The sequence below is a fragment of the Urocampus carinirostris genome, chromosome 3, assembly GCF_059441175.1.
Source record: "Urocampus carinirostris isolate Australia breed hairy pipefish chromosome 3, RoL_Ucar_1.0, whole genome shotgun sequence".
Classification (NCBI taxonomy): domain Eukaryota; kingdom Metazoa; phylum Chordata; class Actinopteri; order Syngnathiformes; family Syngnathidae; genus Urocampus; species Urocampus carinirostris.
In genome coordinates, this window is record NC_142351.1 from 21,720,314 (window position 1) to 21,733,827 (window position 13,514).

Below are 13,514 nucleotides of genomic sequence, written 5' to 3' on the forward strand. Positions count from 1 at the left end.
CCCTTAGTGCATGCACGCTGAGAAGTGAAAGTGAGAAATGATCATTTCTAGAAAGAGAGCGACAGAGAAGAAAAGGGTTGAGCGAGACAGTGGAGGTGGAGCCACATTGTAAGTATGTGGTGTGTGTGTGTGTGTTGAACTGAGTCCGAGAGAGAGAGAATGACAGCAGATGTGCTTGTTGCGGCGGCGGCAAAGCACGACAATCGGAGAATGTAAAAGAAGAATCATCTTTCATCATATTTTCGTCATAACTCTTTTCACCCGGAAACTTCTGCTTCATTTTCCTCCTCCTCATCTTCATCGTACTCCTCCTCCTCTTCCTGGTGTCCGAAGCAGCAAAGGTAAGTAGGATGAGATGTGCTCCACATTCACTGCTTCCCAGAATAGAAGGGGATGGGATAGAATAGAAGTTGAGCAGGAGGATGGTGGACGGTATCGTGGAAACAAATTAAACTGAATAGAACACCTTCCTGTATGACATAATCCAAGTGGTATGAATTAGTCATGAACTTTGGTGTATCTACATTTATGGTTCTTTGTACGTGCACACACATGCATACCCACACATTATTAATATGAATATTTCATGAACACTCACACACACTTGCCTCCATAGTTCCCACAAGGCTGAAAATTACTTTTTTTTAAAGATCATTCAGTTGTAACACCCTCCTATTGACAAATGGTGAGTCAATATCAAGTCCTGTGTGTTTCTGACTTGTTTTACTGAGTTCATAAAAAACAAAGTCTGCAGATAGCTTTTTGGTCAGAATCTAGGGAATTTAGGGCAGCTAAGTCCGCAGCACAGTTCTGAGGTCATGGGATCGAACCTTCCTGTGTGGAGTTTGCATGTTCTCCCTGTGCTTGCGTGGGTTTCCTCCGGCGACTCCGGTTTCCTCCCACATTCCAAAAACATGCATGTCAGATTGATCGGCCGGTCCAAATTGTCCCTAGGTGTGAATGAGCAAGCAAATTGTCTGTCCCTATATGCCCTGCAACTGGCTGGCAACCAGTTCAGGGTGTCCCCTGCCCACTGCCCGGAGATAGCAGAGATGGGCTCCAGCTCCCCCGCGACCCTACTGAGGATAAGCAGTGCTGATAATGGATGGATGGATGGGAAAAAAGATGGATGCAAAAATAACGGAAGACGAGTGGTGGAATAGTTGGAAAACACAGTGCACATCCACTAGCTCCCGGATTATGAGGGACTTCAACTGGAACAAAGCCGTCAGATTTTTCATCACCTCCCAAACTAGATGTTTTTCCAATGTTTAACCACCATGCTGGAGCACATGTGGAGAGGTAAACATTGACTACATGCATTTATTTTGGCTTTGCCTAAGCAATACAAGATTACAAATGTAGATTTACAGAAATGTAGTTTGTTTTAAAGAAAATATTGGGATGTCATCTAAAACATTCAAGGTGCCTTTTTGGGCCATCTAACACAATAGATTTACAGAGAAAGGATGAGTACCTGGTAAAAGAAATACTGACAGCTAGCAAAAAAGTAATGACAAGATTATAGTAGAAACAAAATTTCCACTGTGGAGCAGTGGATGTGCACTGTGGAGGAAATATTTGTAATTTTGTATTAAGAATACAGGAGACCCAATTCATGGACAAATGGGAAAAATGGATAGATTATAGGGAAAATAAGGACACTGTCACGACCAGAACGGAATTAGGACCCAATTGCATAACGTTTACCACAAGTTTTATTGAAAGAAAGAGGAAGGGCTCTTGCAATCGGATTGTGATCCGAATACGTAAGTGGATCTTCCGTAGCGGGCAATGGCGGTGTCAGGGATGGAAAAACAGGACAGGAGAGCAAAAACGTGGTTGGGGTCAGAAACGGTTCATAAGCTGGGACAACAGAGCAGACGTAGTCGGGAACAAAAAGGGGTCGTACGCCGGGACGGGAGAGCAGACTTGGTCGGGATCAAAACAGGTCATAGTCGGAGACAAACGGGGAGATCAGGAACGGGCAGGTAGAAAAACGGGTGCAAAAATGGGACAGACGGGAGTCAGGGTCAAAAAGGCTTGCCTTGTATCAACATAGGTTCGCAGACGGACTGACAAAAGGAGAGTGACAGGACCGGGCTTAAAAAGGGACAGAGAGCCAATCAGATAGCCCGCAGCGACTGGCGCCAAATGAGCGGGCACAGGTGATTCAAATCGGTAATCATGACAGACACCAATTACTAACAATGAAGACTGGACTTTGAAGAATGACTTGAATATGGAAGATATTCCCCAACACTGCAATGTTGTTTGAAAAGCACAATAAAAATTAACTTACAAAAAAATAATGCTAAAATAAGACTAAAACTACTGACAAAGGTAACAACTATCTGTAAGTGAAACAATAGATTATTTTTCGCCTCCGATGATGTAATAGCGAGTGCAAGGTTGGATCCTTTTTAGTGGTGCTGAGTCTTTACAATTCACTGTGAGTCAATATAAGTCAGTAGTAATCAATCATCATTTTTGATGGGTCATGAGGGGCTTGCACAAATTATTCAACATTTGTTTAAGGATCAGCTTGTGTGAGCCAATAGGAAACGGTTCTATTCCATGCAAGTCAGTTTGTATGAATGTGTTTAAAGAGTTTATTGTTTTTATGGTAATATCTTTACTTTGTTGTGTGTTATTTCCATATGAGTATTAGTATGTAGCCGCGCTATTGCGTATCTTCTTGGGCAAATATGGACGTATGTCTGTTAAAAAAATGGTACTTTTATGAGTGATGTCTGAGTAATTTTGTGTCCTTACAAGTTGACCCTACACATGTTTCTTGTTCTACAGTCCCCTTTTTCTAAAGAGCATGTTTTCTTGCATCAACTTTGTTCTGCATCTGCTTTATACATGCTCATGTTGACATTCTTCTGTTTTATTCATGAAAATGTCTTTATGATCCTGTGCATGTTTATCTCTTCCACCTGCTTCTAGCTTCATGCGTCATTCTTTTCCTAGATTCAGCGTTCACTGTTGTTTTTATTGCATGTTTCACTTTTCTCTGTATGTTTTTGGCATCACACTTGGTCTTCTACAATATTCCGAGTGTGACAGTCTTCTGCATGTTTTTGTCATCAAGCTTCAGTCTTTGCCAGATTTCAGTATATCCGTTATAGTCGTTTATGTCGTTTATGTCTTCATGCTCCTGTTTGGCTGAGGTTAGAGTTTCAAGTCTCCCTCCCCAACACAGAGCACAAGTCAAAAGTGTGTTCATAAATTATGAATCAAACTTTCAGCTTGACTCGACTCTTCTGACTAGCTGCTCTCACGTGCATGTGCACGCACGCACACACACACTCACTGTAATCAGATTACTGTAGATTTTTTGAGAGCTTTTCTGCTGAGGCCTCGATCCTTTTTTTCCATGTCTCTGCTCCTTCTCACTATGTCCTTTTTTTCCCCTCCATCTGACAGAACATCCAAACATGGACGGGGAGCCTCTCAGCCAATGCGAGCGGTGAGCAGCAACAGGAAGTTAGGACAAGCGAGAAAGAGGGTGGTGGCGACGAGGATCTGCAGATGAAGCCGAGAAACACTTAGAGGAGTAGCAGGAGGGGATTGTGTTGAGCTTGCAAGTTCACCACCATCATCACAATTTAATAAGACTGCAGCGTGGCATCAAGCACGAGCGCGCACACACTAAAATTCGTTTGGCTCCAAACAACAACTTTTAAGTTGTTGTTCTTCTTCACACTGAGTGTTGACTATGCTTCCTGCAAATGTTTTCATGACATGAAACCCAGCAGTGATTGGTCCCCTTCCCTCCCTCTGCCCCTCCCCCTCTTCAACATGTCAAGCCACCGCCTCAACAGGAAGTCAGGGCAGGGTCAGTGACGTACCCCCTCATAGACTGTGTGGGTTTGATGCAAGATGGCGGCCGGCGTGGCAACATGGCTGCCGTTTGCGCGGGCGGCGGCTGTGGGCTGGCTACCGCTGGCCAAAAAGACCATGCCCAAACCTCCCATAGACAACTCATCCAGATCAGACGAAATCCTCTATGTCAATGTCAGCGGCGTCCGCTTTCAGGTTAGTGTCTAGCGAAGTGATATCTAGCCAAAAATATGACCGCAAATGTTCAAATAATAAACCTGCCTCGAAATCCAAAAGCTTTCTTTTAAAGGTGTGGTTGTATTGTTTCTGGTGTCCTTAAAAACAAGTTAAATATTTTCTCTATTAAGTATATTTGAACAAACCCTGAGTTCAAAGAGGCCTTATGCGTTTTTTCCACCGTGCCTAATTGCTTTTATCCTACTTTTAGCAAAGCTGTTTGGTGCAGAACACAAATGGGGGGAGTTGTGGTGATTGACACAATAGGTTTCCCCACGTTTTTTTTGTTTTTATTTGGGGGATTTCCTCATGTCCAGTGCCTTCTCACAGTTTCTTTATTTTCCTCATGTTGAGGTTTTTGAGTTTTGCCTCATTTAGGTTTTAGATCAGGGGATGGTGTAATAATAGTCAGTGGTTTGCAATAATCTTTGGTTTGTGCAGCCCTTTGAGACTCCTTGTGATTAAGGGCTATACAAATTAACATGACTTGACTTCATTCGAGCGTGTTCAAGAAATGTACGTACTCGTACGCGCAACATGACACAAATCAGGGATGGCGGATGCAAGTAAATAGCTCAAATTACGCCCAGCTTCTTTAACCCTAAACTGCAGGTGGGGGGAATCATTGTTATTTAATTGGTAGATTTTTCTCTTCATTTTAGTGTATATTGAAGATATATTGTTTGTCTAATAAAATGAGAAAAAACATGAGCAAAATTATATTTGGTAGCAGGTGGTAGATAATTATCTTAGATCAGGTTTCCAAACTCTGTCAGGAACCAGGAACGGAGACGGGAACCCAATTGCGTTAGTTTCTTAGTTTTATTTGAAAAGAGATGTAAGCTGGCACCCATGATCCAGTGATCGTTGATTGTGGGGAGCAGGTCGCTCGTGACGCGAAAGTGGCACTTCTCTTAGCGGGAGCTGAAGGTTCACAGCAATTGGACGGACGGCAGTCCCGTGACAGGTAGGCTGAATCAATACGTCTTAGCGGGCAGGTCGATGGCCAGGGCAGGAGAGTAGCTTGTAAACGCGGGGCAGAAACAGGTCGGAACCGAAGGCAGGAATCAAAACAGGAGAGTAGTCCTTGGTACTTGCTAATCTGGCGAAACACACAGGAACACGGGAGTACGATCGGACGTCCTTGTCTGGACGCTGACCGCTTAAGAAGTGAACGTCAGCAAATCAGAGAGCGCGCTCCGGCGCGCCAAACGATTGCCACAGGTGTCTTCACTTCGGCAATCATGACAAACTCAGTTTACTCAGGGGCCTTTTGAACTCGGGTCTGGCTGAGGTGATAAAAGGAGTCCAGTCTTCTCAAATATATTTTAATTATTTTATAAGAAATAAGATATTAATATAAAAAAACATTAAGAATCTGAAAACCAATCATTAATAACTATGATTATTCTCGTAGCACTTACAGTACGTTTAACTTTTGTGTAAAGTCACAGGCCTCACACTGCCCTCGGGCCAGGGGTTTGAAACCCCTGTCTTAGATAGTAGATGGCAGATTTTTCTCAGTTCAAGTATTTCCCACCAAAATTAAAACACAATGAAAAGAAAAATTACAATAACCTTCCATTTGCTAAATGTGACAAGTTTACATATTTATGTGTACATTTTCTCATTCTAAGAGAAAAACAAGGTAAAATACCTTAAAATGAGAAAAAAATACACCTAAAATGGGGTGAGATTTTCCTTTTTTAACCGCACGTTTCAAAAACATTTGTTTAGGGTTAATCAGAGACAAATATTGGCAACTTCCATTTAACGTTAAGTTAATCATAAGCGATTGATTATGAACAAATATTCATGCAGAAAGACCACATTTCAAAACAGGCCAAATAAATGAAATTTTCTCAGAATGTAAAGGAACATAGATATTTAGATAAGTGATAGATAGGACTATGAATGAGTAATGAGAGAAAATCAAGGCAAATTGATTCAATATTGATTAAAAAAAGTTTAAGTACAGACCTATTTATTTAAGTTCTTTATTGTCCATCCTAAAAATGAAAAATAAATGAATGAAAGAATGAATGTATATACAAATCAACAAATACACACACAAAGAAATAAAGAAATATATAAATACAATTGGATTTAGCAGCACGACGAATGAGTGGTTAGCGCGTCTGCGACACAGTTCTGAGGTCATGAGCTCGAACCTTCCTGTGTGGAGTTTGCATGTTCTCCCCGTGCTTGCGTGGGTTTACTCAGGGCACTCCGGTTTCCTCCCACATTCCAAAAACATGCATATCAGGTTAATTGGGCGGTTCAAATTGTCCCTAGGTGTGAATGAGCGAGTGAATTGTGTGTCTCTATGTGCCCCACGACTGACTGTTGTCCCCTGCCCACTGCCCGAGGACAGCAGGGATGGGCACCCCTGCGACCGTACTGAGGATAAGCGGTGCAAATAATGAATGGTTGAATGTGTGGATTTATACCACATGTCACTTTTTCATAGCAATACTTTGTAAATATTTTTGCCTATTTCTCTTTAAATCCTTTTTATCTCATTTTCTTCTTTTAAGTCTTTAAGCATGTCCCTACAGTATACACATGTAATAATCTCATTGAAAACATTGTACACTCTGTTGTTTACAATGACAATAAAGTCTATTCTATTCTATTCTATTCTATTCTATTCTATAAACATGGAGATAGCAACTTAGCCTGCTAGCCAGCTGGATAAATAAATGAAAATATATATACTGGATATATATATATATATATATATATATATATATATATATATATATATATATATATATATATATATATATATGACAATATCCTCATCTTCAAAACTCATAAAATATACTCACTGTGTTTCTCTATTTAGACATGGAAGAATACGCTGGACCGTTACCCCGACACGCTGCTAGGCTCCTCAGAAAAGGAGTTCTTCTACAACGACGATACTCAGGAGTACTTCTTTGACAGGGACCCCGAAATGTTCCGCCACATCCTCAATTTTTACCGCACCGGAAAGCTGCACTACCCGCGACATGAATGCATCCAGGCCTTTGACGAGGAGTTGGCCTTTTATGGAATTGTGCCCGAAATTATCGGCGACTGCTGCATGGAGGTAAGCAAACTGCGTACCTATTTGATTTACAAGAACAGATTCCATATCAGGCCGATACTTGGCCATGCTTCGATGTATTATGGTTGATTGAAACTCGTATCATCCATGGCTCTTGTAGCATTTAACGAAGAATTAAAGTCATATCTGGCTGACACAAGTCTGTCAAGATTCTTTAATTCACTCTATTGCGTGATCTTAACAAAATATTACTTTTATACACCGTAGTGATATTTGGGTGGTCAATAAATTAATTAAACAAATAGTAATCGTGGGGCGGCACGGCGGCTAGGTGGTTAGCGCGCAGCGACACGACGCAGAAGTTCAGAGTTCAAGTCCAACTACTGCAGCCTCCCCGTGTGGAGTTTGCATGTTCTCCCCGTGCCTGCGTGGGTTTTCTTTGGGCACTCCGGTTTCCTTCCACATTCCAAAAACATACATGTCAGGTTAATTGGCCGGTTTAAATCCTCCCTAGGTGCGAATGAGCGAGTGAATGGTTGTCTGTCTTTGTGTGCCCTGGGATTGGCTGGCAACCAGTTAAGGGTGTCCTCTGCCCACAGCCCAAAGATAGCTGGGATGGGCTCCAGCACCCCCGTGACCCTACTGAGGATAAGCGGCGCAGATAATGGATGGATGGATAATCAACCAATGATATTAAAGAGTCAAGTTTATTCTTTTCAAAACTAGTTTAATTTTTTGGGGAGCACTACATGTGTTTTTAGATCATTATTTGAGGAAAACCGGATGGAAAACCTTTATAGTTATTCTGAAAGGTGTCAACACACAACTTTAAGTGAATTTATTTTACCGTCTTTGAGTTGAATATACTTTAATCTAGCCACACACACACTCTTGGATATATGGAGTTATCTTTTAGTAATCATTGACAGAAGAAACTTGAATGGAATACAATCAAACCAAGAACAAGGTGGGTGGAGGCTTTCTTTGAGGTTGCTGGCCGGGTCCCACCGGTTTGGCCCATGGCTCGATCAGGCTTGGATGCTGTCTAAGCAAGATTCTCTGGTTGCTTGTTGGGCTTGGACTTGGTTAAAGCAATTTTAGTTGCTTTCGGGCCAGGATATGGTCTTGTGCTGCTTGTTTGGCTGGATCCTGGCTCGCTGGCTTCAGAGAACTCTTTTGGCCTCTTTTGAGATAGACCTGTTGCCTCTTTGCTGGCTCAAAAAGAACCACTGTGTGAAGTCTGCTGTGATGGGCTTCAGCTAACCCGTGACCCTGGTGAGGACAGGCAATTGGAAAATAAATGAATGAATATGAAACTTTTTGCTCAATATTGCAAAGTAGTTGATCCTTGGTATTATTATTAGTGGGTAGAGAAGATATGAGTACTCATAGTGGTCCGAAAAAAAATCACAATTGAACATACTTAATTTGAATTCCCGGGAATATTTAAACAAAAGTAGTGCTTTGCCACCATTTCCTGTCATGTGTGCGGTATTCTGGGGGCAGAGTGGTATTCTCTGCCGTCTTGAGGACATTGAACTTAACTGCTGTCTTCTGGGATCTCCGTTCCTATAAACTATTGAAGTGAAAAGATGTCAAAAGCAAGCTAAGGCATGTTCTCAGAATTGTGGTGCCTAAGGGACGATGCTTAAATGAGCCGAGAAGCTACATTTATACAAAAGTAAAAAATTATTACGTGGGACATCTCTGAGCCAAAGTTTAATTTTGAAGTAAGTTGAGGAGATTCACTTCATTGCTTCACTTCTACACTTTTCTTGCAGTGACATCAATTTGTCAATAACTTTCCGTCCTCTGGTCCCTAGGAATATCGAGACCGGAAAAAGGAGAACCAGGAGCGCCTGGCCGAGGACACAGAAGCTAACGAGGCAATGGATGCTCCGTTGCCCCCACACAGTACCCCCAGAGAGCGCCTGTGGCGAGCATTTGAGAACCCGCACACATCCACCATGGCGCTGGTCTTCTACTACGTGACGGGTTTCTTCATCGCCGTGTCGGTCATCGCCAATGTGGTAGAGACGGTACCGTGCCGGCCCCCGAAAGGGAGCGTTAGGGACCTCCCATGCGGCGAGAAGTACCAGCTGGCTTTCTTCTGCATGGACACGGCGTGTGTGCTCATCTTCACCTTTGAGTACCTGATGCGTCTGTTTGCTGCTCCCAGCCGATGCAAGTTCATGCGCTCGGTCATGTCAGTCATCGACGTGGTGGCCATCATGCCCTACTACATCGGCTTGGTCATGCCAGAGAATGAGGACGTGAGCGGGGCCTTCGTGACGCTGAGGGTCTTCCGAGTCTTCCGGATCTTCAAGTTTTCACGTCACTCACAGGGTCTGAGGATTCTGGGCTATACGCTCAAAAGTTGTGCCTCAGAGCTGGGTTTCCTACTCTTCTCGCTCACCATGGCCATCATTATCTTCGCTACCGTCATGTTCTACGCCGAGAAGGGGACCAAGGGCTCCACCTTTACATCCATCCCGGCCTCTTTCTGGTACACCATCGTCACCATGACGACATTGGGGTGAGTCTCTCCTCTTTTTTCCTCGTCGCCATGGCGACATGCAAGCGTTTGTCTCACATTAGCACCTTCTGCTGAATATACCACCCACGCCGTGCTGCTCGAGCTCAGCGACCAATCCTCATCCTGCTGCGACCCACACGTATACAATACATGTAACAATGGTCACGGTGTCTTACCAATGCGTGTTGTCGTAAAAGCCAAACACACATTTCCGCACTTCAGGTATTTGTGAGTCATAACAAGTAGTCATGAACCGTTACGAATCGTATTTCATCAAAGTGTCTTGTTGTAGTAACTTAAAACCTGTGGTTGTCTTTGTTTTATGATACCACAAGGAATAATATTATAGTCTTGGTGAATGACATAGTGAATTTAAATCGGAAAACAACAAATTTTCCTCTAATGATTTTGGATCTAGGATCAGTATTGTCACACAAACCCCGCTGCCCGTCATTGCCAAGGTCCGGGACATCCCTGAAGAGCGGCAAGGCGCTTTTCTCCAAAAAACAATGATAACCAGATGATGATGGTGCTGTATCTGAGTCAGATCATGAAGCTTCTCCTGCTACTGGTAACAATGGATACCAGTACCTTCGGTTTCATGTAGGTGGAGGAAACCCCTACCCAAAAAACCCGGCCAGGAGAGGGCCTGGCGCCGCCAGGCTTTACTTTCCCAAGACCAGTGTTGGGCACATTACTTTAAAAAAGTAATTAGTTATATTTACTCACTACTCACTACTTCTTCCAAAAAAGTAACTGAGTTAGGAACTGAATTACTCTATAGTTAAAGTAAATAGTTACCAGGAAAACTAACTCTTTCAATTACTTTAAAAGTAAGTTGAATTTACCATTTTAGAAGCTGTATTTGAGTCAGTAAAATAGAGAAGAAAAGAAAGGTAGTTGAATTCTAGGACCTTGTAATAAATGCACCTATCCAGCAACAGATTTATCCTACACTCGAAGTGCAACAAATAGAAAACAGTAAACAATATAAAGTGTGTTTGATAAATTAATGGAAAAAACTAAAATAAACAATGGACAAATGCAATAAAGAAAGAAAAGAGAGAGATAATAGAAGAAAAAAGAATAAACGGTTGAAGGGATTTGTGAACCCTGAAGTCTTTTGTATCTTGGTGCCATATATCTATGATGATGAAACTTTTCTGACAAAAAGTAGTGCTTTGCCACCATAACGTGGTGCTTCAGTGCCAAATAACCTTTTATTTTTTTCTGGTGTCATTTTTGGTTTCTAGGAACAACAACAAAGTGAGTTAAGGAGTTCAATTTAGACAAAAGTAATGCTTTGCGACTATCTTTGCCCTGAAAAAATGTTGAAGTAATTTAGGAGCTTTCATTCTCAAAAAAGGAGTACTTTGCCACATTTCTCAGTCAAATTCTGCGGGTCACGTTATCTAGTGATCAAGAATGGTGTTGTGAGTCAATGTGAGTGGAAGTATTTTTATTGCCTTTCAGAGTGTCCATCCATCCATTATCTGCACCACTTATCCTCAGCAGGTATCTGTGGGCATGGGTCAAGGGACACCCTGAACTGCTTGTCAGCAAGCCTTTCAGAGTGTGTATTTGATAATTAGTGAGTCGAATGTTTTTCTGTCAAAATGAGACAAAATGTGACTCAAATGGTGTTGTTTTATGTGCTTTTTATGTTTAGGATTTATTCATTTGGAATGTGTAGAATAAAATGGAGTCTTAAGAGCTGAAGCAAGAAACTAAGTGTCTGCTGTTGTGTGTCAAAAAACATGCAGGTCATGGTGTTTAGCATTGTTTTTCACAGGGTTTCTTTGACGTTTTTCAATAAGTCTCCTAAAAGGTGTTTTTAAAAAGGTTCCATAATACAGTTCAAAGCAACTCCTGGAAATTTACTTGTCAAGACGGAATCACAGAATTGTCTTATTCTCCAAGACTTATTTATGCCTTTTGTTTGCTAGCTTTGTTGTAACAGCAGCTCGACATCAGCTCACTATTTTTCTTATTATCATCTCACTTTTTTATTGCTTTGCTTCCCTGGCCACTGCCGCCACAACGAGAGACATGATGACAATTTATAGTTTTGCAGCATCAGCAGCAACAACAAAACTATGACTGTCCTCTGACAGTCAGGCAGATAGACGGAAAGACGGACAGACTTTCAACAAAACTCGTTGCTTTGCGTCCCCGGCCTCCACTGCTAAAACGGCAAACATGATGAAAATAGACGGTTTTGTAAATCAGCAGCAACAACAAAACTTTGACTATCCACAGACAGACAGACATGTTAGTGTTGCTGTGCACATAAGTATGTCATTGTTAAATGAAAGATACAAGCGTGACTACGGTTCTATGAGTTCCATACAACTGCTTCAAGCACAGAATTTCACCTTCACGAATGCGCAGTTCGAGAAATGCATACGAAAAATCAGTCACTCTCTCACACCTCTGTCATTAGGAATGTCTATAAAGTCCATTCTCAATCTCAATCTTCTTGTGTGAACACGAGGATTCCAAGTGACAAGATGCTCTGGCGGTCGCACGGGCCTCATAGGACTGTAGTTACATTCGTAACTTTTGTTCTATTTCGTCCTTTCAAGCACGGAAAGACAAATACCAGGGCCAGTAAGACAGGACTGTCCGTGGAAAAGGTGGGCAGACGTCCAAAAAAGGGCGTGAGCCGCACCTGCTGTGGGCGCGGGAGACAGCCCCCGGCAGGGCGACACTGCGGGGAAAGGTCAGGGAAGCGAGGACTCCTAGCCCCGTCCGGAATCAGTGACCCACCCAGCGGGGGCGACCTGCATGGCAGGAAAAAAAAACATCGGACCTGGGCAACTTAACTTGCAGAGGCAACACACCTGGCCATATCCCAGGGAGAGCCCCTTCCTCAAGGCCCCCATCAAGGGCAGCTGATCCCAAAAGCAAACAGTGTCTGTATTTGCTGCTTCGACAGCGCGGGGCCAGCCAAAATCAGACCCGGTAGCGCCAATGCTAACTGAAAGCTATGCCGGACAAAAGTCAAGTCATGTTTAAAGGCCACACCCGCCAACCCCAAGGGGCGCGAAGGCAAGCCGGAAAGCAAGCCGTCACGGCGTCAGTTAAACAAACCCTATGCAGCCTTCCATGAGAGTGAAAAAACACGCAACTCAGTCAAAAACCGTCACAAGTCTCATCGCAGTAGGCACGGCAAAAACGCCAATTATTTCAAGCAGAAGATAGCGATATGCATCCGCCAGACGAGAAGACGAAAAGGTGACACACCTGTGATAAGAATTCAATTCATAGACATTCCTAATTATACATTTGCGATGGTGTGACTAATTTTTGGTATGCATTTCTTGAACTGCGAAGGCGTGAAGGTGAAAATCCAAGCTTAAAGCACCTCCTTGGGCGTTTGGTAGGGATTGAATAGAACTTCGTTTTATCAGTGAGACAGTCATACTATTCCAGTTAATAGTGTGTACTACTGCAAACAACTTTTTCATTAACTATTACTGACTACATCTACTGTAATGAATGTCACTTTAACCAATGTTATTGTTTACCAGTGTATGTACTCATGGATAATACTGTTATATGAGCGTGTGCTACTCTGTGCTTATTTTTGGAAGTAAACAATACTGTTGCCATTTTCAGCTCGGTGGCCTTGGGGGTATGGCGCCCGCCCCGAGACTGGGAGATTGTGGTTCAAGCCTCGGCCAAGTCATACCTAAGACTTAAACATTGGTACCCGTTGCCTCCCTGCTTGGCGTTCAGCATTAGGGGTTGGAATTGGGGGGTTTGGTCACCTAATGACTCCCAACACCTCAGTTGGGTTGAGCGAGGGGGCTGGGAATCCCCTCCTCTGAATCAATCTCCCAAAAAGAGTCAGAAATG

At 42.8% G+C, this 13,514-nt stretch overlaps 1 protein-coding gene across 2 annotated transcripts in view; it reads left to right on the forward strand.

The window, feature by feature from the left end:
• The first annotated feature begins 160 nt into the window (after positions 1-160).
• kcnd1 (potassium voltage-gated channel, Shal-related subfamily, member 1) overlaps positions 161-13,514 on the forward strand; it is a 30,000-nt gene continuing 16,646 nt past the window's right edge. Inside the window, exons 1-4 of one of the 2 annotated variants that reach the window (XM_088331027.1) lie at positions 161-341; positions 3,433-4,044; positions 6,914-7,159; positions 8,941-9,653. In XM_088331027.1, coding sequence (XP_088187153.1) covers positions 3,889-4,044; positions 6,914-7,159; positions 8,941-9,653 — 1,115 coding nt within the window. In that variant the 5' untranslated portion in view covers positions 161-341; positions 3,433-3,888. Of the gene's footprint in view, positions 342-2,256; positions 2,344-3,432; positions 4,045-6,913; positions 7,160-8,940; positions 9,654-13,514 lie in introns of those variants that run through there. The other variant, XM_088331028.1, reaches the window with a different exon arrangement.